General features: G+C 41.4%; 1 protein-coding gene and 1 pseudogene across 2 annotated transcripts in view; one reads left to right on the top strand and one right to left on the bottom strand.

Annotated features, from left to right (window-relative positions):
* Nucleotides 1-22,893, top strand: part of LOC135223689 (histone deacetylase complex subunit SAP18-like) — a 57,308-nt gene extending 34,415 nt beyond the window's left edge. For both annotated transcript variants that reach the window (XM_064262388.1, XM_064262389.1), the window contains exon 4: nt 22,186-22,893. In XM_064262388.1, the coding sequence (XP_064118458.1) occupies nt 22,186-22,288 (103 nt within the window). In that variant the 3' untranslated portion in view covers nt 22,289-22,893. The remainder of the gene's footprint in view (nt 1-22,185) is intronic.
* Nucleotides 22,894-23,369: 476 nt separating this feature from the next.
* LOC135224002 (uncharacterized) overlaps nt 23,370-27,520 on the bottom strand; it is a 35,528-nt pseudogene continuing 31,377 nt past the window's right edge.

Raw genomic sequence — 27,520 nt, 5'->3', positions numbered from 1 at the left:
GTAATGGGCTGAGATACACAGTTTTGATGCAAGTACAGCAATACTGTCATAGATGCCCAAAGAAAAAAAATACCTTCTGATGACTATGCTTATCACAGTCCCAGAGCATGGACAGCTACGAGGTAAACAAAGTAAACTTTCACCGCTCATTATTGCAGGTACTAGACCTCTTTAGCAAACTAACACAGTTGCAGTTGGTTGGTTTAACATGAATTATAAATAATTCTGTTAGTGAAAATATGGTAGTTTTGAATGTCAGAGAATCAGTTAGGGGATGTTGCTTTTGTATACACGTACCCAACTTTATGGCTTTTCTTTGTGATATACAGTTCAATGATTTTATGCCTCTATGAAAAAAAAAATTGGTAAGAATGGAGAAGAAAAACAGTATGATTTCCTTTTAGAGGAAGAGGTAAGGTGACCTGCAATTTTTTTTTTTTTTTTTTTTTTTTTTTTTTTTTTTTCCCCTCTCCATTCTAACAAATCTCTTGGCGGTACAGTCCTATATGGATTTCTTTCTTTAATTGCCAGCCATTTAGTATTTGTGAAAAATGAAGGTCTATTATGTAAGAGCACTTACGACATTTTAAGCTGTAGTGAAGGAATGAGTAAGCAGCTGCATATACAAACTTACTGAATTATTCAGACAACAACAGAAAGGAGCTACTGATTTATTCAGTAACCAAACAAAGGACAGATCAATAGCTCTTGCGAACAGAAATGTAGTGTCTGACATGCTAAATTAAACAGAGGTGACAATAAAATCATTTGTGCTTGTTGAAGGGTAGAATGATGCATATAAATTGATGTACGAGGCATGCCTGAAGCTATGTTACATATGGTTGAAATACTGACATTGTAATGCATGTGGTGATAAAGATACATTTAACATACAGTGTTATGAGTGAAAATATATGTACAAAATGCATGATGTATGCTGGATTGTTGTACGTATGCATTTGGTGTGCAGAGATGTTTTTTGTGAGGAGATTAGCTGGCCAGGTAAGATAGAGATGTGTGAGTCTGTTTGGGACCCTACAAAGCAATGGAAGTATTTTTAAACCAGCTCCTATTTAGTTGAAGTTTTCCTTCTGAATAACTTTGAGTAGTGTGGCTGCAGAGTAATGAACAAGGACAATAAGTGAATCAGCAACTTTGCTACTCTTTATAAGTAGCTCTCCCATTCTTAGAAATCACTTTTATACCAGGTGAGGCATGCTTACCACCTTATAGATTACTGCACATCAGTGAATGACAGCGGAGGATTTTATTAAATCTTGAGTTTGGTCAAACACATAGGTATCAGTAACAAATGCAGTCTTTAAAATGATATTGTAATGATACAATAGTTTGTTCATACTTACCTGGCAGATATATATATAGCTGTATTCTTCCGAAGTCCGACAGAATTTAAAAAAACTTACGACACACGTAGTGGGAGTCAGGTGGTTAGTACCCATTCCCGCCGCTGGGAGGCGGGTATCAGGAACCATTCCCATTTTCTGTTCAGATTTTTATTCCCACTGTCTCCTGAGGGCAGGTGGGTGGGTACTTTGAATATATATATCTGCCAGGTAAGTATGAACAAACTTTATTGTATCATAACAATATCATTTTGCTCATGAAACTTACCTGTGAGATATATATATACAGTAGAGCCTCGGTTCTCGACGATAATTCGTTCCAGAAGGAGCGTCGAAATTCGATTATTTCGAGAACTGAATCAAGTTTTCCCATAAGAAATAACTGAAAATGGATTAATCCGTTCTTGACCATCAGTTATTACCCTAACCTTGCCTTTTTATACAATACATTACATGTAAATTACAACTAAATAAGTTAAAAGTTAAATAAATATCATGTTAAACGTATATTTATAATTTTAAATGTGTAATATACAGTATAAAAGAAAACTGGCCTGCATCCAACCATTGTTGACCAAGCGCCATAGGCTACCTAGGTAAATAGTAAGTAGAACGTAGTGTAGTGGGCAGGCATAAAACGTGTTGCTAACATAATAAAAACATTGAAAAGCAAGTCTAATTATTAAAGTATATTAATAAACTATTAAAATTAAACCCAATTTATATTTTTCAAAAACTTACGAAAATTTGCCTACAGTAAGTCGGCATTTAAGGATGTAAACAAACCATAACGCAGCCCTGGTGGTTTATAGCGGGACTATGGTAGTAAACAAACCATATTGTTGCTATAAGCCTAGAAACGTTTACATTCGATATTACAGTAATTTATAGTAAATCTTATACGGAGTCGGAGTCGACTGCAATACTATATACAAAATCGATTGAAAATTATCTTTCAGTAAATGTTATGATACTAACGATTTTGTTTCATAAATGTCCTTATAAAAAAGGTGCGTCTTTTACGGCAAATTGTCCAATATCAGGGCTGGTTTCAAGCTTATTGGACTTTGACAATTAATACCATTACGTACCAGTATCTCTTGAGTTTAATATCAAGCTATCCTCTTTTTTTTTTTTTTTTTTACGAGGACGCTTATAAACCAAGCATACAGATTGCGTTCGTCACCGCGCACGCGTTATACATATGTAAACTGTGTCACTACCAGATCTCATACATTGACGTCTTTTAACAGTAGACATAAAAGAATCGTCGTAATTTCTATCATTATTCTATACCATAGCGGCTTCTCTGATTTAAGCTAAGGCTAACCTCCTCTTTACCAACAAGCTTAAGATTGCGTTCGCTCACCCGAACAGCACACGTTACGTATGTAACAGTGGTTTCACGACCAAATCTCACACGTAAACAATGACGTATTTTTCCAGTAGACATAAAAGAATCTACTTACTTTCTATAATTAATGTATACCGTAGCGGCTTCTGAGTTAAACTAAGGTTAACTTCTTCTTTACCGGCAAGCTTAAAAAGCTTAGATTGCGTTGCTACCGAACCGAACATGTTACGTACGTAAACAGGTTTCACTACAAAATCTTACACGTAAACATTGACGTATTACAGTACGACATAAAAGATTAGTCTTAAATTTCTTAATAACTACGCACTTAATATGGCATAGTGGCTTCTCTGATTTAAGCTATGGCTAACCTCTTCTTTACCGGCAAGCTTAAAGATTGCATTCGCTACCGAACCGCACATGTAACCTACGTACGTAACATTGCCTTCACTCCCAACCTAACACTTAAATGCGTATTGCATTTTAGAATACGTAGGTTTAAGCTTGAAAAAAAAAAATCAAGCAAGGGTGCTTAATTAAATCTTTCTTTCGCTCATCACTTTCGTGCAGAAGAGAGGATAGACGAAACTTAAGGTTTATTTTGGAGTTGGAAATGATGGAAACGTTTTGAAGAAGGAAAACGCGAGATGCCATGTAAACACTTTTCCATTATGTATTTCAGAGAGTAACAATAGCAAAGGGTTTGAACATAGATAGCCAGTAGTAATGTTTTTGTCTCATGATACACCTGGCAGCAATGAACAACCTCCACTAGATTGTTTTGCTCTAAATCCTTCAAAGGGCATCCTTAAGAGGTCTTTGTGTACTGTATCCCGTACTTAGCATTTAAGAAGGGGTAAACATGTGTAGGAGTTTGGAGGGAGAGAGGAAGCATGAATTCGGCACAGTTCCTAACACCGGCCCTGGACAACATTGGAGGATGATATTTTCTGATTAGATAAAAATTAGGATTCCAAAACCTATGTTTAGGGAAATGTGCATATAAATAAGTAATGGAAAATTACAAAGATAGAAAATAACCAATCTGCTTAGTAAAAACGTAAGAAAGTATCATATTTTTTAGCAAAAATTCCCATTTCGTATCATTCTAACCGGCGTCGTAAAAGAGTAAACTTTTTTGAAAAAGTATCAAAATGATACTTTCGTATCACAAAGAGCATCATAATGCTAGTCGGTCCAAGCAAGAATTTATGCCAAATATATGCAATTTTGTGCAAGAATTATGCTATTAATCTATCATTATCTCATTTCTCTAATACATTTGAGCTAAAACAACGATGTAATGGAAATTTAAAACACTTATATATTAGGTGAAATGATACAAAGTGACGAACAGACAATATTATAACTAATAATTTGATGATCTTTACATGTTAGCAAACTCGAAATAAAACACCATTTGTTCATACACGAAACAAACCTTCGGTCTTAACATTAGGATTTACTAGCGCCAAGCTGGAAACCGGGTAGAATTAAAATTACACTTTTGAGATCCAGGACTAATGGCATCTATACCAGGTCACGGGGCATGTATACCCAGAATGCCCACGGCTACCTGTGACCCATCAGTTATTTTCTACCGCCTTTAAGATAAGACGTGTTACTGTCTATCTCATTTAAAGCCGGTTTTTCAGTTTGCCCGTTCTTTATCCATTTCATTTTTTATTTTTCATTTTTTCCTTTTCTTTCTCCAAGTGTGATCAGTGTGTGGTAAGAGTGTATACGTGGTATGATGGAGAATTTTGCCTCAACATCGGGATCGTCTACTGCTTCGAGGAGGAGACAAAGGAAATGCCCAGGAGTCAGTGGCTTCCCTTGTTCTAGGTTCCTAACCTCGGTGTCGACGGATCCGCATCCCAACGTGTAGTAGGTGCAGGGAAAACGTATGTACGATTACTAATCCGTGTTTCTGTTTGTCGCGTTGGTCGGTGGAACAGTGGAAGAAGTTCTATGGGAAAAGCCAATACAAAAGAAAGGGGGTGACGCCATCTTTGGATGACCAAATCTTACCGGCTTCTTTTGTATCGGTAATAAACCAGGCTGCTCCATATGTTTCTCCACCTGCTTTTGAATTGTCTCATACCCCTTCGGTTTCTCCTAGCGGTTCTGTATCGGAAACGTCAGGAGGGGCCTTGGGTAATTTTATGAATAATTTGCACTCTCCTTTGTTCCCAGCAAGTAGAGGGGGAGATCCGCCATCTTTGTTCCAGGCTCCTGCTACGCAAGCGCAATAGGTTAGATGGTACGTGGTCAGCGCTGGGCCTACCAGGCGTACCAACCTTGGATGGTCTGCTTGCGCATTATATGACGTCACGGTTCCAGCAGGGTCCGGCAGCGCTGAATGTTCCTCATCCCCCGGGCTTGCAATTTATGGGAATTAATGCCGCTGCTTCTCCATCCCACTCAGTATTTACAGCGATGCAGAACGTGGGAGGTAATTTGGCAGCAAACGTGCGGTTACCAGCAGAAACCTCTGTCTCTCCTACGAGAGGGATGACGTCACAACATACGTCACACTCTGAGATGGCAGGCGTGATGACGTCACAGACCGATTCTCGGCCTTTTTCGCTGCACCCAGACGCTAATACGCCTTCTGATCCGTCAATGCAAACTGTAATGCAGAAGTTACAGGATATAGAGGAGAGAATGAATAAGAGAGACAAAAAGAAAAAGTGTGATTCGCCTTCTTCGTCTTCTTCCTCTAGTTCGGCGTCATCGCTAAGTCCGATAACGTCACGGCGAGCGCCAGTCAAGCGTTGGAGGAGGATTCGGGAGTTCCTCGGACGGAGACTGTCATTTCCAAGTCAGCAAGAAGGTCGGAAAATCAGTGGCTATTAAGCACAAGGTTGCCAGACGAAGCCGTTCACAAGAGTCCGAACAAGCGAGAGAGGTGACGGCCGGCGAGCTAGCGGCCGAGGCGGAGTTGCCAGTTCGGATCGCAAAAACTGCGATACCTCTGGTAAAATCGATGTTGGCGGCGAAAGGTGCAGCAGAGGATGGAATCAGCAGTCCCAGTTTCGCCCGTAAGGCCGTTCAAAATACGTACGAAGGACGATAAAGCTCCTATTAAAAGTACGAAAAATAGAGAGTTGGCAACCTCGGCGGATACGTTCGTGGAAGGCAGTGTCCGTCTGGATAGAAGGCCGAGGCCGGGCTCACCGACGCTCGAAAACGATGCCAATGCTAATAAAGACGAACTTACCTCTGTCTCAAGGGAGCCTTCATCTTGGAGATCTAGACGAGATTCTCGCTCTAGATCCGTGAGCAGAGAGAGAGTGAGACGTTCTCGTTCCCCTGCTGACTATCTGGGATCGAGCCAACAGCGGCCAGCAAAGATCAAAGACCGCCCGCGGCCGTAGGGGCAGGCGGCCGTGGAATTCCGGGCCGTCTGTCAGAAGATAGAGGCGAGACAACATCTCTCGTGACGTGAGAGTGGTACACTAGAGCCGGAGGAAGGAGAAAACCAAGAGTTTCTGGCCTCGTATGCAGAGGTTATTGATTTGATTCGTCAATTCAATAGCCTTTCGGAGAAGACAGAAACACCGGCCAGTATGCTTCCTCCTGGAATTGACATGGCGTTTGGACTAAACGAGGGATACCAAGGTGTCGTATGAATTGCCTTGTTCGAGTCATGCGGAATCGGTCTTGCAACACGTGAACGCAAAGATTGCAGGGAGGGATAATTCCTTAAGATCTAATAGATCATTTAAAATTTATTCCCCCTCCAATGATAAAGCAAAGGAAATATTATACGACACGAAGGTCCCTTTGCTGTCTAGACAAATGAACCCTAATGTTGTAAGGTTAAGGCCTGGATTAACCTTGGATCAGGTTAAAATGGAGTGCCCTTCGATGACGTACCAAGAGGCTGCCACGTTAGAAGCAACAGCTTCTTCTGTCTTTCAGGCTGCGTCCTGGTTAGACCTTTGGTCAACAGCAGTGGCGAAAATTGCATCCTCGGAAGCAACAAGGAAAGTAGTAGATGAACCATTGTTCATTAGATTACTACAGTCAGGGTCCAAGGCGATTGCGTACCTGACAAACGTAAGTGCCAATGTTTGGGCAAATATCCTGCTAATGAGGAGAGATGCAGCATTGGCTAGACTAAGCCGCAATGTGGATTTGGATTCCCTGTTAGCAATGAGGAATGGGGATATCTTGGAATCGCAACTACTGTTGCCAGAGGTCATACTGGAAGAAGCGATAGATAGAAGAAGGATGGACACTAACGATAGGTTGGTGCAACAGGCAGTTAGGAAAACCTCTAACAGTCAAACTATTCCTTTGGAGGGAAGACAACAGCAGATGTCTCGAAAGAAACCAGTGAGACATAGCATCCCTAATAGAGTCACAAGACCCTCTTCCCAAAGAGGATAACTCATCGGCCCTTTCACAATAGAAACAACAGAGGAAGGGGCAATAGGGGAAGGGGGAGAGGCTCAAGAAGATGTAGGATGGGCGCCTCCCATCACTCGGCCACACCAGTGGGGGGTTGCCTGGCAAATCACTGGAAGGTGTGGCAGGAACTAGGGGCAGAGCAGTGGGTGGTGGATGTTCTCCATGGATCGGGTATTTGATTTCCGTTCTGAGGATAACCCCGCCCCTGACAGATCAACCATTACCCCACGTCACTTATGCCCACAAATCTCAGAAGGCCACTATTCTGCAGGACGAAGTGAAGAAGATGATGGAGAAAGGAGCTGTGCAACAAGTATGCAGTCGACAAAAGGCTTACAGCAGGATTTTCCTGGTACCCAAAGCCAACGGGGTGAGTGGAGGACAGTAATAGACCTGTCAACGCTGAATCTGTTTATAAGGAAAGCCAGTTTCAAGATGGAAACTCCGAAAACGGTTCTACAAGCAGTCAGAATCGGAGACTTTATGAGATAGTCGATCTAAAGGACGCATACTTTCAGATACCAGTCCATCAGTCTTCAAGGAAATTTCTCCGCTTCAGTCTTGCAGGGAAAGCTTTCGAGTTCAAGGTCCTGTGCTTCGGATTGACAACGTCTCCTCAAGTTTTTACAAGAGTGTTCACCTCGTGTCGGCGTGGGCGCACGCTCAGGGGATCAGGCTGATAAGATATCTGGACGATTGGCTGGTGATAGCAAAGTCCAGGGAGAAATTATCAGGGACAGGGCGGCCCTCCTGCAGCTTTGTCACAGCCTAGGTATTGTGGTGAATCAGCAGAAGTCGCAGCTGGATCCAAGTCAACGTTTTGGAATATCTGGGAATGGTGATAGACACAACACAAGCCAAGTATTCCCAACAGACCAAAGAGTACAGAAATGCAAACAAGTGGTGAATGCCTTTCTGGGAAAGCAGACACAGCCAGCAAGACAGTGGCAGGTGGTGCTGGGAATCCTAACCTCCCTGGAGAAGCTAGTACCACAAGGAAGGCTACACCTTCGGTCCCTACAATGGAGGATGAAGGAGTTTTGGTCACCAACAGTAGATCACCCGTACGAGCAAATTCCCTTGTCGGCAGAAGTGAGGAAAGACTTGCTGTGGTGGGTGGACGACGACAATCTGACAGTGGGTGTCCCCCTTCAACAATCCTCCCCAGACCTCTTGCTGTTCTCGGATGCGTCACTAGAAGGCTGGGGAGCCCATATGGAGGAGTTGATGGTGTCAGCAAAATGGAGTTGCAAGGACAGAGAACTCCATATAAACGTGCTGGAGTTGAAAGCAGCTTTCCTGGCTCTACAAGAATTCAGGGAGAGAGTAAAGGGACACTTGGTGGTATTGATGTCAGACAACACCACAGTAGTAGCTTATATAAACAAGCAAGGAGGCCTAGTTTCTCGGCAGTTAAATGTATGACAGTTCAACTTCACCAGTGGGCTATAGAGACCTGGTAGACATCAAGGCCAGGTATATTCCGGGAAAAAGAAACATAGTGGCCGACAAGTTGAGCCGCAGGGATCAGATTCTGGAACGGAGTGGTCCCTACACCAACAGGTAGTGGACAGGATGCTCATGTTGTGGGAAGGACCGATCATAGACCTATTCGCAACCAGGTACAACAAAAAGTTGGAAGTGTATTGTTCAGTAGTCCCGGACGCAGAGGCAGCAGCAGAAGATGCGCTACAACACCCCTGGGACAATCTGGACGTGTACGCATTTCCTCCATTTTGTCTAATCCGTCAGGTTCTGAACAGGGTAATGCGGTCTCAGAACCTCAAGATGACCCTGGTAGCCCCGTTATGGCCGAAAGCAGAGTGGTTTCCAGACCTACTGGAACTCTAGTAGATGTGCCAAGAGAGTTACCTCCATGGAGCAAACCTTCTGTGTCAGCCTCACGTGGAGAGGTACCACCAGTCGGTGAAGTCCCTATCGCTTCACGGGTGGAGACTGTCAAGTATCTCCTCCGAGAGCGAGGGTTTTTCGCAGAAAGCAGCAACTCAGATGGCAGGTAATATCAGAAAATCATCTGCGACAGTATACCAAGGGAAGTGGTCAGCATACTGTGATTGGTGTCGTAGGGGGAACGTGTCTCCACTCGGTACCACTATTCAGCAGTTAGCAGACTTTCTGATATATCTCAGAACAGAAAAAACATATGTCTGTATCTGCAGTGAAGGGGTACAGGGCTGCTCTAGCCTCAGTCTTACGAATGAAAGGAGTGGACATATCGTCTTCATGGGAGTTGGCCATGCTGATGAGGAGCTTTGAACAGTCATGCCCACCAAAGGAGCTAAAAGCCCCAGATTGGGATCTGACCAAGGTACTGAGTAGTCTGACAAAACCCCCTTACGAACCACTAAGGCAGTCCACGGATAGGAGCCTGACCTGAAGACAGTCTTCTTATTGGCCCTGGCTTCAACCAAAGGGTGGGGGAGGACTACATGGCCTCTCATATCTCATAAAGCACTCGAGAGGTTGGAGATCAATGGTGTGTGAGTTTGTCCCAGAATTCGTGGCAAAGACCCAAAATACAACAATAGTAGACGGCAGATCCGACTCCTTTACCATACCTTCCTTGGCAGACTTTGTAGACAACGACAAAGCTGAAATGCTCCTGTGCCCCGTCAGGGCACTAAGGGAGTACTTAAAGAGAACAAGGCACCTCAGGCCGGGGGGCCAGAGGTTGTTCGTAAGTACAGGACGGAACAAGAAGGAAGTGTCCAAGAATACAATATCATTTTGGCTAAGGGAGACAATCAGAAATGCTTATACTGCAGAAGACAGAGGGTCAGATAGCCAGGTGGGAGCTAGAGCTCATGACATCATGGGTGTGAGTCTCCCTGGCATTTAAGAAGAACCATTTCTGTGGATTAAAATTCTGAAAGCTGGCGTGTGGAAGCGCCAAACAACTTTCACCTCATTTTATTTGAAAGATGTTGCCCATAGATCCTTGGACACCTTTTCCTTGGGTCCAGTGGTGGCGGCCCAACAAGTGATATAGTTCATCCAGTGCCCCTGGCGGGTCAGTTTGCGTCTAGTCTAAGATGAAGGTATGAAAGTAGAATGAATGGATGACTGGTCTTTTTTCTTTACTACTTTCTTCCTACTCCTTTAACTACGGGCAGTATGAAGGAGAGTACCGTCATGTGCTGGAACGGACTAGATGCAGGTGAGATGGTCAGCCATACTGTGAAGCTATCTTAGCTGATGATATACTTTTCAGTAGCAACACACCCCTCTGGATAATAAGGAAAAGAGGGTGTGAAGGTGGATCCAGTAGCAAGGGACAAGAGTAAACAGTAGAATGGTATCTACACCCAGTGGGAGGAAACCAATAGATCCGCTTATATCTTTGGTCCTAGGTTCATTGTCCATTCTCTAGAATGTCCCTATATATTCGGAAATGGATAAGGTGGCAAACTTCCAGTCAGTTGTAGAGACATTACCTCCCTCCAATAGTAAGTCTATCCTAATGTTAAGACCGAAGGTTTGTTTCGTGTCTGAACAAATACCAAATTTGTAACTAATTTGTATTTTTCATAACTAACAAACCTGAGGTCTTAACAGTTAAAGGCCCACCTCGAACCACCCCTCTAGCAGTCTAAACTGGGTTAGAAATATAACTGATGGGTCACAGGTAGCCGTGGGCATTCTGGGTATACATGCCCCGTGACCTGGTATAGATGCCATTAGTCCCTGGATCTCACAAGTGTAATTTAATTCTACGGTTTCCAGCTTGGCGCTAGTAAATCCTAATGTTAAGACCTCAGGTTGTTAGTTATGAAAAATACAAATTAGTTACAAATTTGGTATTTTTCTTTAACAGATCACATACGCAATCACTAGTATACTATTTGATATGCAATCACTAGTATACTATTTGACAAATGTGTGAAGATCACACATACAAATGTGAAGAAAAACACAAATTTTACTTATTACTGCATCATTATCATGCCACTGAGAACCATTTTTCTTTAACAGGTAACATACACAATTAATAAATACTTGAAAATGTGTGAAAATTACTTCAAAGATAACATTTTGATAGTTACTGAAAAATTAAAACTAAAAAAAGGTAAACAAACAAACCAGTCTCTACTCAAGAAGAAAAACATACGTACATATTACTTGATCATTATCATGCCACTGAAACACCATTTTTCTTTAACAGATTACATACACAATGAATAAATACTTGAAAATTGTGTGAAAATCACTTCAGACATACCGTATTACTCGCATATCATGCGACTTTTGAAACCTAATTTTGAAGCTAATTTTAAAGGGGTCGCATCATACACGCGGTATAAAATTAGCGTACCTTCTATGCTTTCCCAAATCGGCAGATTGCGATAGTTACTACCGGAGGAAAACAGTAGATCTTTTAAAAAGACATGCTTTACTTGTACTTCACTATATCCAGTGATATTGTATGCATTCTCATATTACTATTGTATTTTAAAATACAAAAGAGCGATCGTGCGCCATTTGCATTATTTTGGTTTATACAGCATGTTTAACTATTCTAGTCTAACCATCTATAATTTCCAAATCAGTTGATTAAGGCACAATACCGAAGGAATTTTTACTTTTTGTTTTACTCGGTAAAAGAAACATTTGTTACTTGAACTATTACTTTTATTTTAGGATACGCAGTCAAGTGAAAATTTATTAAAGTAAAAAAAATGCATAAAATAAAATAAACTAAAAATCCTCCAAAGTCGCTTCTCCGTGTCCGTATCATCAAATACTGCTCTGAATTCTTCGCCATCAAGGCAGTCATATTCGTCATCCTCCAGATCTTTGATCATTTCATCTTCATATGGAAGGTATAGTCTTGCCACGTGGCGAGCTCTCTGGCGTTGCTTTTAAAGATCTGCCCTTATGCTAATTTTACAATAACAACAACTGCCGGTGTTTGACAGACCTTTGAATGTCCTTGAGACAAACCCCGAGGCTATAATTATAAGATTATAAGATTATAAGGGGTTTTCATTCCCAGGTACAATCTCCTTCCTATTCGGCCCTGCTCTCTCTCTCTCTCTCTCTCTCTCTCTCTCTCTCTCTCTCTCTCTCTCTCTCTCTCTCTCTCTCTCCTCCTAAATCCTCAGCTGTCCATGCGAGAGCTTTTTTTATGGGACAACATAGGCCCGCATTTCGCATTTTCCATCCTATTATTTGTATACGATTGCCCTTTCTCGGCTGTGAAGTTCATGTCTATCCATGGCTGTGAGATGACCAGGAATAACTTGTAGTCGGTGTCAAAGTCACTCCACACTTCAGTCAGGCCAAAACTTTGCCATATCGCATTCAAGCAATATTCAGTCATTGTTTCTTATCTATTATTTTGTCAGAGAGAGAGAGAGAGAGAGAGAGAATCTGTTTGTATACGATTGTTTATTTTTCTCACTCGTCCAAACTTACTCTGTTATGCTTTATTTCATATTTCCTTGCTCACCAATTTATTCTATACCTACGATATTAAGAAATCAAGATATGTGTAGAAGGGAGAACTGCCTCCAGACTGTACAGTCAGTATGGATTTAAAGGCACGTGGAACTAGTTGAAATATTCGCAACAGCACCAAAATGAGATGCCATGGTATAGAAAATCTGACTCCGTTTCTTGTTATTACATAAAAAAAACTTTATCAATCGTGAACTTACGTAATTTATCTAGAATTCTGCGTAACGGAAAAGATAATATTTGATATTTGTAATGGGAGAAATGGTTTTATCTCTGTTGTTGTTATAAATTTGGCAGATATGCGATCAAACACGTGGGAGGACCAAAACAGTTGTTGTTAGTCGCCGGGGATATAAAGGTTGTGACCAGCAGACAGAAAGATTAACATTTTTCCAGAGATTAAAGAGCTGAATTTTGTTTTGAAGCTATGTCAACCGCGTTAGTAAATAGGTATCATCTTCTAAAGAAATTTTTTCTTTTCTTTTTGCGGAAGAATCTTCAAACCATTTTGCATTCAAAGTAATGAGAAGGAATCATTCTATTCTTCATGTAATCAGTAAAACTACTACACTAATAAAACTAAAACTACGTATTGTATGCAAAACACACACATCATCGTTAGCTTCGCGTGTGTAAACGTTCATTCTAAGAAATTCACAGAGTAGTATAACTAACACCTGATTGGTTGGTTGGTAGCCATGGAGATCTGTTATCCAATGAATGCCCTCTGCTTCTGTTCTATTTATAGACATATGCCGTGGATGGCACTAGTTTTGAACGTTACCATGTTCGTGATTTTCTGACTGCTGACGGCAAAAATTACTCAATAATTTTCTTTATATAATTATTTCTTCGTGAAAACAATAATATAATATGATCATTTTAACTTTAATGAATAGGGGTATGAAAAATACGAGTGTGTCGTAGCGATGCGTCATCAATATGGTGGTATGAAAATACCACATGGTGTTGTAGCGATACGTAGTCACGAAGTACAAATCCTTTTCCCGGACCATCCTCAAAATTTTACGACTCTTCAACTTCAAGATCGATATTGTGAAATATATTATATAGTCATACTTATTGTTTAAAATTCAACAAGTTGAACAGCAAAACATTATTATATTTGATTGTCATGTACTATATATTTTTTGCGTTTTACGGAATGTTTGTTTTGAAAATAATAGTATTAGTGAAACATTGATATTAATCGTCCCACTATTTTTTTTAGTTATAGGTGATTTTAGTTATCTCACATTCATTTAACAGTATTATATTAATATTTATTTAAATAAACTGTAATAATAAATAACAATAATGAAAAACATAAAGGGAAAAAATGTTTTTGCTGCAGTAGTGAAGTTTTTGATTATGCATCTGACCTCACATTTCCGAAATCTGAAAAATTCCCAAAACCGAAACATCGGAATGTGTACTGCACATTTTTTTAAACACGCACACAATGTCTACACATTTACTGATACCTGTTGGTGAAAGACTCAAATTACAGTATTTATTCCTGAGAGAGAGAGAGAGAGAGAGAGAGAGAGAGAGAGAGAGAGAGAGAGAGAGATTTACGACTCAAAGGCGTGTTATTTTTACAATTATTTTATTATCTTGGGGATTCTTTTTTAATCTTGAGATTTTCTATTAAATTCTCGAGATTAGTAAGAAATTACCGTAACTTGACTAGCAGCAGCACACATCTGAATGACTCTGCCATTAGCATGCCAAACCACCAACCTTACGAACTAACGCTCTCGGAAAAGGAACTGCATGATACATGAGATACATGATAAAACCACTGTTTATTGGTGAAAATTTGGGGGTCGCATGATAACTACTGAAAAAAGTAAAACTTAACAAAGGAAAAAAAAGTAATTCTTTACTCATGAAGAAAAAACATTATTAACACTTTACTGATCGTTTGTCATGCCACTGTGGTATTTATTTATATTCAAAAAAATTTAACATTCCTTAGTTGGGTTCAAACTTAGCAATTAACTCATTTGTTAGTGATGCTTTTGAGGCAATTTCACTATGAAGATATATATATTCACTATAGCTGTGTATGAAATTGAGGAATGTTCTGCATTTTATTTAAAATTTTAGTGAAAATACATTCTAAAATTGTACTAAAACCCTAAGTGTGAAAGGAATTATGCTAAGCTCCAATTCTTGGATCAAATTATGCTAAAAAAAACATGAAAATTATGCTACATTTGGTAGCACTGGATGACGCCAACTAGCGGCGGCTGGCGGAAACAGTTTTGTTACAAACATCATATGGTCGGGGTCGGAAACTGGTTTTTTGGTTGAAAACAGATACACGTTATTGGAAATTTAGTGGCGAAATCCGATTATGTCGAGTTTTCTAATACGGTCGTGAACCGGGTCTCTACTGTAGCTGAATCCCACCTTTGGAGGTGGGAAGAGACAGAATAAAATTTTAGGAAACATATGCATGCAGATGATTGATATCTTGGTTCCTTACCTGTTAGCAATAGCTGACTTCGTGATTACTGTCACCCAAGTCTGCTTCTGCTTTACTAGAGTTGCCAGCGAGGTAGAGACCTTGTGTAGCTGGTGCGCTCTAGATGATCTGTCAAACGGGGGCGTGACCACGACGTGACCATACAATGAGGGCAACGAGGCAATAAAAAACACCACCTGGCCTAGTCTACCAAAGGTTAGTCCCACTAAACTAGGCTAAAGGAAGGGAGATCCGCCTCAGGCGGTCGACCCCACAAAAACCACCACATTAAAAACTCACCTAACCACTAAAGGATAGGATGAGCGCTACCCCCTGCCCCCAAAACAGTGTCTTGCGGCGACGTATGGTCCAAGCGAATAGCAATGTTCATATGTTGCTTTCACCTCCCGCAGGTAGTGCGAAGCGAACACCGAGTTGCTCTGCCAAAAGGTGGCACTCAAAATGTCACTGAGTGCCATATTTTGTGAAAGGCTACCGAGGTAGAAATAGCCCTCACTTCGTGGGCATTCACTTTTAAAAGCCTCATATCACTATCACTGCACGAGGAATGAGCTTCTGTAATGGTGTCTCTTAGGAAGAACGCTAGAGCGTTCTTAGACATAGGAAGATCTGGCTTCTTGACAGAGCACCACAAGTTACCAGAAGGCCTCTACAGTCCTTCGTCTTTTCTAAGTAGAAATTTGAGAGCCCTGACAGGGCACAGGACTCTCTGGTTCTCGACCCACGATTTCCGTCAAACCCTTAATCTCGAATGTTTTGGGCCAAGGGTTTGAAGGGTTTTAGTTGTTTGCCAAGAACGTCAGGCTCAAAGAACAAACGGCATTGTGGTTATTGAACCCAATATGCTTGCTTATAGCCTGGATCTCGCTAACCCTCTTCGCCGTCGCCAGAGCAGTTAGGAAAACCGTTTTTCTAGTCGGGTTTCTAAGCGAAGGTGTGAAGCGGTTCAAAATGGCTGGACATAAGGAACTTAAGAACTATGTCTAAGTTACAAGATGGTACTTTCGGTTGAGGTACCTTCGTAGTCTCAAAAGACCTTAGGAGATCAGGAAGGTCTCTGTTATTGGCCAAATCCAGCCTCTATGACGAAAGACTACCGATAGCACACTCCTGTAGCCCTTTATCGTCGGCACCGCCAGTTTCACATCCTTCCTCAAGTAAAGGAGGAAGTCCGCTATCTGGCTCACAGAGGTTGAGGTGGAGGAAATGCCCTTCTTTCTGCACCAACTCCTGAAAACAGCCCACTTGGATTGGTACACTGCAAGAGAGGAAGCTCTCCTTGCAGTGGCGATCGCTCTTGCCACAGGTCTTAAAAACCTCTCGCTCTGGCCAACTTCTGGATAGTCTGAACGCAGTCAGACTCAGAGCGGGGAGGTTTTTGTGGTACCTCTCGAAGTGGGGCTGTTTGAGTAGATCTGTCCTTGGCGGCAGAGTCCTCGGAAAGTCTACCATGAAGGACATGACCTCTGTGAACCAGTCGGTCGCAGGCCAGAAGGGGCCGCATTAGTGTCATCCTTGTTCCTTCTGATGCTGCGAATTTCCTCAGCACTTCCCCTAGGATCTTGAACGGGGGAAAGGCGTACAGGTCTAGTCCCGTCCAGTACCAGAGAAGGGCGTCTATTGCGACTGCTCCTGGATCTGAAACGGTCTTGTGCGCAGTACAGTGGTGAAGTCTCTTTGTTCTCAAAGCTGCGAAGATGTCCACGAGAGGACGTCCCCACAACTTCCACAGCTTCTGGCATACGTTCTGGTGAAGGGTCCATTCTGTCGGCAGCAGTGCCCTTGGGCGACTGAGGAGGTCTGCACGGACGTTTTCTACTCCTGAGACGACCTCGTCAGGATAGTAATGTCGTGTTCCCTTGCCCACAACAAGATCTCCTTTGCAAGGAAGAACATGGACCGAGAGTGGGTTCCTCCCTGTTTCTTGAGGTATGCCAGAGCTGTGGTGTTGTCCGAGTTGATCTGCACAATCTTGCGAGAGACTTCGTCTTGGAAAAACTGGAGCGAAAGCCTTGAGGTTTATGTGCCAGGACACCTGTTCCCTCTCCAGGTGCCTGACACTTCCTTCCCTCTTAGTGGTCGCTCCCCACCCCGTGGTAGACGCGTCGGTGAACAACACTAGGTCGGGGCTCTGAAGCTTGAGGGAGACTCCCTCTGCAAGCTTCAACGGATCGCACCACCATTTCTTAGGTCTCTCACCTCTTCTGAGATCTCCAAGATCCCGTCCAGGTCGTTCTCGTGCTTCCAGTTGTCCAAAAGGAAGAACTGAAGAGGTCTGATGGTGCAACCTCCCTAGGGAAACAAACTTCTCCAGCGAGGAAATGGTCCCCAGCAGACTCATCCATTCCCTCACCGAGCATGATTCTTTCCCCAGAAAGGCTGACACTTTGCTTAGGCATTGTTGTTGTCGCCCCTGGGACGGAAAAGCCCGAAAAGCCACTGGGTCCATCTGAATCCCCAGATAGACGATGGACTGAGAAGGGTCAGATGTGACTTTTCGAAGTTTACCAGAAGTCCCCAGGGACTTTGTTAACGTCAAAGTCGTGTGAAGGTCCTCCAGACACCGGGGTTTAGAGGAGGCTCGAATGAGCCAGCCGTCCAAGTAGAGAGAGATCCTGACTTTCGACAGATGAAGCCATCTCGCAATGTTCATCAAAAAGGTGAAGACCATCGGTGCGGTGGCTTCAGTTCGAAACAGAGTGTCCTGAATTGAAAAACGTTCCCCTTCAGGACAAACCGCAGGTACTTTCTTGACTGGGGATGGATGGGGACGTGAAAGTATGTGTCCTGGAGATCTAGAGACACCATCCAATCCCCGGTCTTAAAGCCTCAAGCACTGACTGAGGCGTCTCCATCTTGAACCTCTGCTTGATGACAAAGAGGTTTAGGTTGCTTACCATCTAGGACCGGTCGCCATCCTCCCGACTGCTTCGGCACCAGGAACAGTCGATTGTAAAACCCTGGGGATTCCAGGTCGAAGACCTGTTCTACTGCTTCTTTTTCGATCATCTAATCGAGCAGATAGAAAAAAGAACTTGTTGTTTTTCCTCCCTCCCGGTACGAGGGCGACATATCCCGGGTGTGTCGTAGACAGCGGGGGTGATTTCAGGAAAGGGATACGGTAACCCTTTTCCAAGATGTCCAGCAAACCATGCGTCTGCACCTCTCTCTCTCCAGGCTTTCGCAAAAGCTGAAGTCTGGTCCTACCGGTGACTGAAGGACTTCTATTTCACTTCTTGCTCTTCCTCGAGGGGCCGTCGGTCTCAAGGAAGATCCACCTCGAAAGGGCTTCGATTTCTTTGCAATCGGAACTCCCGAAGAAGTCGAAGGGCCTGCAGTTCTTCGAGACGATTGGGCGAGGAGATCCTGCATAGCTTTTTCTTGCCGACTAGTTGCAAGGTCCTTAACCATAGCCGTGGGGAAGAGGTGATCCAAAAGAGGAGCAAACTGCAATTCTGCCTTTTGCGAGGGAGAAACTGACTTGGCAGTAAAGTTGTAAAACAGGGATCTCTTCTTCAAGAGTCCTGTGCAAAAAATGCGCAGCCAGCTCCTCGAACCATCTCTGACGGCCTTGTCCATACACAACATGACGCTGGGACAGCTCCCCCAGGCTAACTCGATTCGGGACTCCGAGACTTAGTATCTAGAACTCCAAGACACCAATCTAAAAAGTTAAAGACCTCTAACGTCCGAAAGAGGCCTTTAAGGTGATAATCGATCTCCGTCGTAGACCAGGTCACTTTGGATGAAGAAAGATGGGACCTCCTCGAGGCACCACAAGACTTGCAAAAGTCCTCCTCGTGCAGAAGAGGGAAGTCTGATACTGACGTCCTCCCCTGTCTCATACCACATTCCCGCTAAGCCTAGAAGGCGGAAGAGCAAACGAGGTCTTGCCTTGAGCCTTCCTTCGCTCCATCCAGTCGTGGACTTTACGAAAAGCCCTCTTAGTCAAAAGGGACTTCTTCATTTTAACAAACCCCGAACTTTGTTGACCTTAGAAGACGAAAGTTGAGAGGGGGAGAGCGAGGAGCTGCAGGTTGGAAAGTGTCTCCGAACGCAGGACTGGAAGAACACGTCGGGTCAAGGAACCTGGTAGTCTGAAGAGACAGGAGCCAGTGGTTGTTCATCATCAGCTTCTTCTGAAGCTGTGCTTATCTCACCTTCAGACACAGGTGAAGTAGGAGGAACTAGCAATGATACAAGACCCTCGGGTCCAAGTCTCAAATCGGAACGATGTTGCGAAGTTTCGAAGGTTTTTTTAAATTTTGTTTTTTTTTGTTCTTAATTTAATCTTTTTTTAATTTTTTTTTTATTTTTTTTTATTTTTTTTTATTTTTGTTGTTAATTTAATTATTAATAAATGCTTGGGTTATTTTAATAATTTTAATTATTATTTTTTTTATTTTAATTTATTTTTATATTTGTAAGTATTTATAAAGCCGACTCAAAGGAGCAGTAAAGGCGAAGACGGAACACGATGCACTTCTTGAAGTCGTGAAGACGCGCGGGCTTCGACGAGTGTCCACGTCCGCGTCCACCCGAGCGTCAACCTGGCGCACGCCTGGCGTCCACTGGCGCACGCCTGGCGTCCACTGGCGCCGCCTGGCGTCCACTGGCGCACTCTTGGCTTCTACTGGCGCGCGTTTTTGCGTCCACTTTGCGAGCTCCTCCTGGCATCCACTGGCGCGCGCTTGGCGTCCACTGGCGCTCATCTGGCGTCCGGCCGAGCGTCAAGATCAGGCTGATCTTCAACAGAAGCGTCCAAAAAAGCGTCACGCTCCCGACAGGTGTCAAGCTTAACGAGCAGGAGCAACCGCCTTATGCGAAGAGCGAGAAACAACGTCTTCGTACTCTCTAGAAAGCCGCTGGGGAGCCGCACGAACTCTAGAAGGCGATGATACAGGTGACAGAGACGAGCGAGGAGAAGGAGAGGGAGACTGCCTAGATCTCTTGACGGGCAGACCTGACATCCTTCTCCTCCGACGTGGTTCCGTCTCTCTCTTGGAAATCACAGCAGCAAGTTGTTGCTGTAAAGAGCGAAGAATCTTCTCAGTAGGAGAAGACTCCCTCTCAGGAGAGGGGCTGATCCTGTGAGAAGGCGAGGGGACGCCTTCTTCCTTCTCACAGGAACCGCCACTGAGCGAACTCTGGAGCGACTGGGGCGTTCGAAGGAGTCATCATCTGATGACGCCCTGCTCCTCTTCTGCGGCAGGAAGGCCGCGAGGCACTATCAGGCGAAGACCGCAGTTCAGCAGAAATGCCAGGACGTAAAGCGTCCCGCTCACCAATGCTCCTTTTCAACGGGCGTGAATCCGACTGAGAGCTCCACCCCTTACCCGGGGAGGAAGCCCTCGGATGACGAAAAGCACTTCTTGAGGCAGCGTGCACGCGCACGCTCCTTGGCAATTGGTTAGTGTCAACAGAAACTGCCGAAAGGCACGTCAGATCGGTGGGGGTTCCCCGAACCCTCCTTCGGCTTTTCGACATGCCCTCTCTCTGAAACCTGGGAGTTCGGCAGAGGTCCAGGCCTAGAGGCGAAATGGGGCCGATCTGACGCATCATCCACAACACAAGGGGCACTGTCACTGCGCTTCGCACTTTCACTTTTGCCTTCTAAGGCGAGCACCTTCGATTCCAGATTGCGTATCGACTCTAGAATCAACGCAAGGGCATTACCCTCCAACAGACACTGTTTCAGGGCCCGAAGGCGGCACTACAGGGTTAGGAGAAGCAAAAACTAAAGGAGGGTTAGTAGGAGAAATATCCTGACGTTTACTCTCTAAAACGCTCCTGGAGGAAGACCTCCTCACCCTATCCTGCTCCAACTTGCGAAGATAGGACTCATATGACTTCCACGCTGAATCAGAAAGACATTCACACTCCTTGCAGCGATCATCATACAAACATACTGCCCTCTACAACTCTTACATACTGTATGTGGGTCTACCGATGCTTTCGGTAGCCTCACCCTACATTCATCCTTACTGCAAAACCTGGCGCTAGCCGAACTAGACCCAGACATCTTAGTTTTAAGGAAATCAAGCCAAACTCCAATTAAGTCCACAAGTAACGTGTGCCTAGCTACCGATCCAAAGTCAATATACCAAAAAATACAAACGGGATACTTAAGCAGCCAAAAGTTTCCAAAATTCCAGACGGAGGAGCTGAAAACAGATGTGTACAGCACCGGCGACAGAAAAAATCTGAATAGAAATGGGAATGGTTCCTGATACCCGCCTCCCAGCAGCGGGAATGGGTACTAACCACCTGACTCCCACTACGTGTGTCGTAAGTTTTTTTAAATTCTGTCGGACTTCGGAAGAATACAGCTATATATATATCTGACAAGTAAGTTTCACGAACAAAGTGAGAGTACTAGAAAAGTATACGTATAATTATGGAGGCATTTGAATAGTCAGAACAAGCTGTTAGATGGGATATGAAATTATAAGGTACTGAAAGACTCACTGAGGTACTGAGGTTACTTTATCATGGCCCTGGATCTGGGTATCAGACAAATTTTAGGATGAATACTTTGTCATAAGCAGTCATCTGTGGTCCTTTGTGCTGTTCTGTTATAATAATGATTAAAGTAAACTAAGTTGTACAGAAAAGTTTCCTGGGGAGCTTCTATATGCTGGTGACCCAGAGCTAAGAGAACAACCAGAGGAAGAGATTGTAGAGTTTAAAATAGGATTTCCCCAACGTACCGTTGTCGGTAGTTTTGGCTAGTTTTTGTGGTGTCGGTATCGGCGAATTTCTGGCTGATACCAGCCAATACTTTTGTCATTATTATAGGAATTTAAAACCCTTCTAGGCTTCCTAAAATGTACATATATATTAACAAAGCACACCAAACAAAACTATACATAGGTATATCATTGTATATAGGTTTATCTTTAAAAAACAAATGGTATCTTACTGTACAGGTGTAACAATTATTTATTATTGTAATTAATTTTGATTTTAATTACCATTCTGATTTGCAGAAAGTTGACTAAGGGCCTCTTCAATACTTTGCAGTCACCATAACTCGTAATTATTCTGGTAATTGAAGGTTTCTATTTTCTTTCCAGGTTTACAATTGGAGATTTTCTGGATTTCATTGCCATCATAAGCCCGCAGAGACCTGCACAACGGCGGATGCGGCCTTATTATTCAGAAGCTAAGAATTTTTAAGACAATAGGTAAATTAATTTCATCAAAATACCAAGAGATACACTTTTGTAGTTAAATGAGTAAGTTATATTCCAGGTTAAATGTCACAGTATAGGTTATTTGCTACAGTAACTTTGGGATTTAATGGTGGACCCAGGTCATTGAACCAGCTTAAAGATCAGATGTTTTGATCTGACTAGATAATATTACTTATGTGAAAATAATCCAGTATTCTGTTTTTTATATTGTATTTATAATGATTGGTTTGATTGCATATTATTGTACAGGTATATCACTGTTCATATAACAGTTGGCCCACATAAAAAATCAATTTATTTAGTTTCGAAATTTTTTTTAGTATTTTAAGGAATTTTATACATTTAAGTAGTATATAGTTTTATGTGCTGTTTCTCTTCTGGAAGATATTCAACTTACACTAGTTGTATGAATGAATGTGATGAGTCTTTTGACTTTGAAAGTTGTTCCCCACCAATGTTTTTCTTTGCATTGTCATGTTAAGAGGATATTTTCTTGTGCTGATCGTTTCTTTATGGAGAAAATATAGATAGTGTGAATTCACGGAATGCATGGTATTTGTAACTTTTACCATAAATAAGTCCAAGGCTTGTGTATGTTTCATTCATCCCACAGGTATTGATATGGATGATCTCATTGCTACCATCTTAAGTTGGAATTCTTGATGCCTGTTTTTGATTTCATCATGGCAGTGCTTTTGAATACCAGCTTATAACTGTTCTCTCTACCTGTGTATTTTTAAAGAACTTATAGGATGGATTTTTCTCTATTTCTATAAACATTGAAAAATGCAGATCAGTCATACACTATTAATTTAATACAATATTACTGTGATGTTACTGTAAATAAGTTGTAATCAGCAAAATAGGGTGTGAAAAAGCTTTAGTAACATTTTCAGTAATTTGCTTCCCGTAGTCAGGAAAGTTTTAAAAGATATTAAAAAATCTGTCATATTTTTACTGACTGCATAAAAAACTGTTTTGCCAATGAAGTGTGATATTGGAAAAAATAGTACTGTACTTTGTTATGTGAGAGAGATGTACTTATTTGTAACAACAGGATGCACATAACAAAAAAGAGAACAAATAACTAATGAAAAATATTGTAGATGTAGGTAGTTTTAGATTCTTAACACACATCATCACATCGATGCGCAGACAATGGGACATTCTTGCCGTAGACAGCTTTAATTTGCTCAACTCCAAATTGTCCATATATGTAGGTGCTGTGTGAGGGATATCCAAGGGTGCTCAGTGAATGAAGGCAAGTGATACTCATTGTTGGTCCTCCACATATTACAATCTGGAACAGTTTGAGTATATAATCTTATTTTTACATAAAGTAGGTTAATTTTTCTTGTGAGTAAATTACAAGCAAAAAATCTTCTTGTACCCAATAAATTGATTGATTTACTGAAACCCCATTTTTTTTTATACAGGTCATGTGCTGCAATTGCAGGCATTTCAATAACCATAATCATGTTTACTGGAAGTTATACTGCATTTCAAATCAAACAAAGTATCTAAATAAGAAAGAACATCCAATGTAGGAGCTCTGTATATGGGAGAGGTAAGGAAAGTGGTTTAGGATATCATCGAAAAGTAGTTGTAGATTTGCCCTAAGCATGAATAGGTACTTGGAGAAAGTGGTTCCAATACCATGAGATTGAACAGGAATTACAACCATTGGTTTTTTAGTAATTTATACAAGATTACATGAAGCAAACTTAGTCACTAACTAGAACATTTTCTGATTAGAGGAAGAGATAGTATCTCCATTAATTACTTACCTTGTGTTTTGTTCCGTTAGGTTTTTTAATGTGTTTGTTGATCATCTGGTATCAATGAAACCCTTCCTCTCCTTGCCACCCTTCTGGTCCCTCCATGACTGCATACACTACTTTGAGTCTCTTGTCCTTCCCTGCAGGTTAGGTGTATAGTTTGATCATTTTAATGTGTGAAAACGTTGGCAGTACCATACAAAGGATAATAACAGTTATGATAATACTCAGCCAGAAAAAATTATAACTTCATTGGTAATATATTAATTACATTTTAATTACTTTTAATGCTGTTGAGATGAACTGTAATGTAAGTATTCAAGGTCAATTTATGTTAACCTAATATATTTACAATAACTCCTTTCTTCAACAAAAACAATCCATGGCTTATAAATGGCACAGATATAGCAGCCTACAGCTGGTAAAATGTGAGCTTGCATATATATTCCACTTAAAGGCTTTTAACAATTAATGAAACAATAAATGTACTAAGCCATATCCCTAAACAGGGAACCACTACCAGTAAATACCAAAGCTATTGCTATCATTACTTAATGTACAATAGCACTTTTATTTATTTAGTATCAGTTTTTGAACCAAGATTGACTGATGTTTTAACTCTCTTCTTGGAACATCTGTACTACTTCAGTAGATGTCGGTAAAGTTGTAGAACTTTTGTAGAGATTTTTAGGTGTTTACTGTACAGTGTGCCTAACGCTCTTGCTCACTTGTCTCATTGGCTTTTAGTCATTTTTATGACCCGTGACTGCGCTCAGATTCATAACTAGTACAATGCATCATCTTACTATTTTTTCTCACTAATGTTGCACAATAGACTGAAGATTTGTGATGTTCAATATTCCAAGAAATTTTCTATTTCTTACCAGCATAAGAGTCAAGTCTTTTTGATAAAGCAGATCTTCTATGGTTTCAGCAAAATACAACAGTGTTATTTTAGTTGTGTCAGTAGGGTTGTTCATGATAGAGCGTATGACTTGGAGACCGGGGAGGGGTGATTCCTCCTCCTGATGCTAATATGGTTATCTCACTAAGCTTGTTTGCTTCATATTCAAAACCTCCACAAGGTCCTTGGAAGCTACAAGTCACCTGAGAAAAAAAAAAAAAAAATTGGATACTGGGTAGAACCAATACTGTGAGGATGTGAACCACTTGTTCAAGAGTGATAAAATTTATTAATGATATTGGGACTATAAAATTGATGTATTTTGTTGGAAATACCAGTCTTCATTATGTATGACGCAACAGTATTCTCACCAAACAAAGAATGAAAGTGACAAGTGAACCAAAGTAACTCCCTATGAAAACTCAACAATTCTCACCTGGTTTAAGTTTCTTGAAGTGGTTTGAAATGATTCCCTGAGATTCAAACCTTATCACCAGCTCTATCTGGCCAAAGTCATCTGGTCGCGTAACGGGGGAGAAGTATCGAGTGTGTTCTTTACCACCGAAAGTAGCACGGACCTTAAAAATCACAGTATGACGAATGTTTAGTGTGGGCGTTCACCATATGTTTTTTTATAGTCTTCTGGAGGAAAAAAAAGGCCAACAAAAAATTGATAACTTACTCTTCAATAACTTGAACTAAAGATGATTATCATAGCCCTGGAATCTATTAATTTAGCAGGGGTTTTCTATCTGATGAAAAAAGTTAAGCGTAATCGTAGTCAGTCGTACCGATTATCAACCTGATCTTCACTTAACCAATTGTATTTGGTTCTTGGATTTCTTAAAAGAAATTGAAATTGGATTGTTTTAATGCGCTATAATATTCACTGAAAATTGTATCCCTACAAATTAAAAGAAATAATTGATTAAATCTAAAATGTGCAGTCTACTCAAGTTAATGTAGTTGTTAAATCAAGCAGACGTAGTGTCAGCACAAGTACAGGTTGATTTGCTTAAGGACTCCATGTGACAAAAATACTTAAAATATTCAAGCTTACATATTCCTCCATAAGACACAAACCATTACATATTGCCCAGGGAGACATCCAGTATGGTCAGTACTGTTAGGCAAGGAAAACACGAAAGATGAAGTCTTGTCACTGAGGTCTGATCGGGAAGAAAGTTTTCAGTGAGGTCCAGTTGTTTGGTTTTAGAGCTGCTTTGTGAACTACACCATCATTTGTTTTCATATCCTGGAAAGGGGAATTTTACCATTATCTTCGTGTATTATCTTTGTAAGTTGTGTATGTATAAGCACTATGTAGCCAATCATTAAGAAGCCAAATAAGAAGCATGCAATTTGTGAAGTTTGAAAAAGTGGACAGAAAAAGGCAGATACAGTGTAAGTAACAATACTCTTTTCCGAGAGATACGGCCATCAGAAAGTTAAGTAAGGTAACTGAGAAAGTGAAGTATGCTGTGGAAGAGGGACAATAAATTCTTGAATTGATCTCAATTAAGAATTTATTGCCTCTCCACAGCATACTTAACTATTAGAAAATGATTGTGAAGGTGATGCTACTTTGTTTTTCTCAGAAACAAATACTTATTAGGGAAAACAGTGTCTTATTTTAAGACATTGCTTCAAACACTACTAAACTGTGTAGGTAGTCCAATTTTCCTTTTCATATTTAGTTGCCTCTAGAAAGTGGAAAAGCATTTTGATGACTACTTTCTTGACCAAATTCCAAAACGAGTAAGATTTGTGTGAATGAATGATTCTCAGCACTGATATTTCATTATACACGTATATCAATACAGTAATATTGTATCATACACAACTAAATGCGAGTTACAGGGATTTTACGTTTATTTTGAAGAAATTACTATACACTGTTGTCAAGTACCTCAGATTACTGATAACAATTAAGTGATTTTTTCATGCAGATGAAAAAGATAAGCAGCTTCTTTCTATGTAGTTTGAAATATTGTACCTGGTCTCAAAACTGTAATTACTGTTGAAAACATGTTGCACATTTCAGTAATACTTGCTTTCAAGTTATTCTTTAATGCTGATTGGAAGATTACATATTCTTACAGACGATAGTAAGATAAGTAACTTTTTAGTTTGGATAGGGTAAATTACGTTACCTGGTTTTGAACTGTTGGTGGCGATGTGTTGAAAGGGTTCATGAAATCTGTGTCCTGGTATGGATGCTTCGCCTCCTATTCCACTAAAGCTCCCGAGAAGCTTGTCTAAGAGGCGCCTTCCCAAGGCTTCCTTTTGCTTTGGATTCATCTTCTTTACTTCCCTGCGCATGACCTGTTCATGCTCATTTCCTCCCTGGGAAAAGAAATGCCATCCAAGATAAACATTTCGTTTATTATCTAATGAGTTGACAGTTCATAAAAAATTCGTGGTTGCAAACTTGTAATAAACATTTTGTTACTATAATGTAATTGGCTAGAATCTTCGTGGCTGGAAACTTAGACTAAGATCATTTGGAGGATAACGTGAGGGGAAGACGAGC

The sequence above is a fragment of the Macrobrachium nipponense genome, chromosome 10 (assembly GCF_015104395.2).
Source record: "Macrobrachium nipponense isolate FS-2020 chromosome 10, ASM1510439v2, whole genome shotgun sequence".
Taxonomy (NCBI): Eukaryota; Metazoa; Arthropoda; class Malacostraca; order Decapoda; family Palaemonidae; genus Macrobrachium; species Macrobrachium nipponense.
Note: the sequence above shows the minus strand (reverse complement) of the source record. Positions and strands in the feature narration are given on the sequence as shown.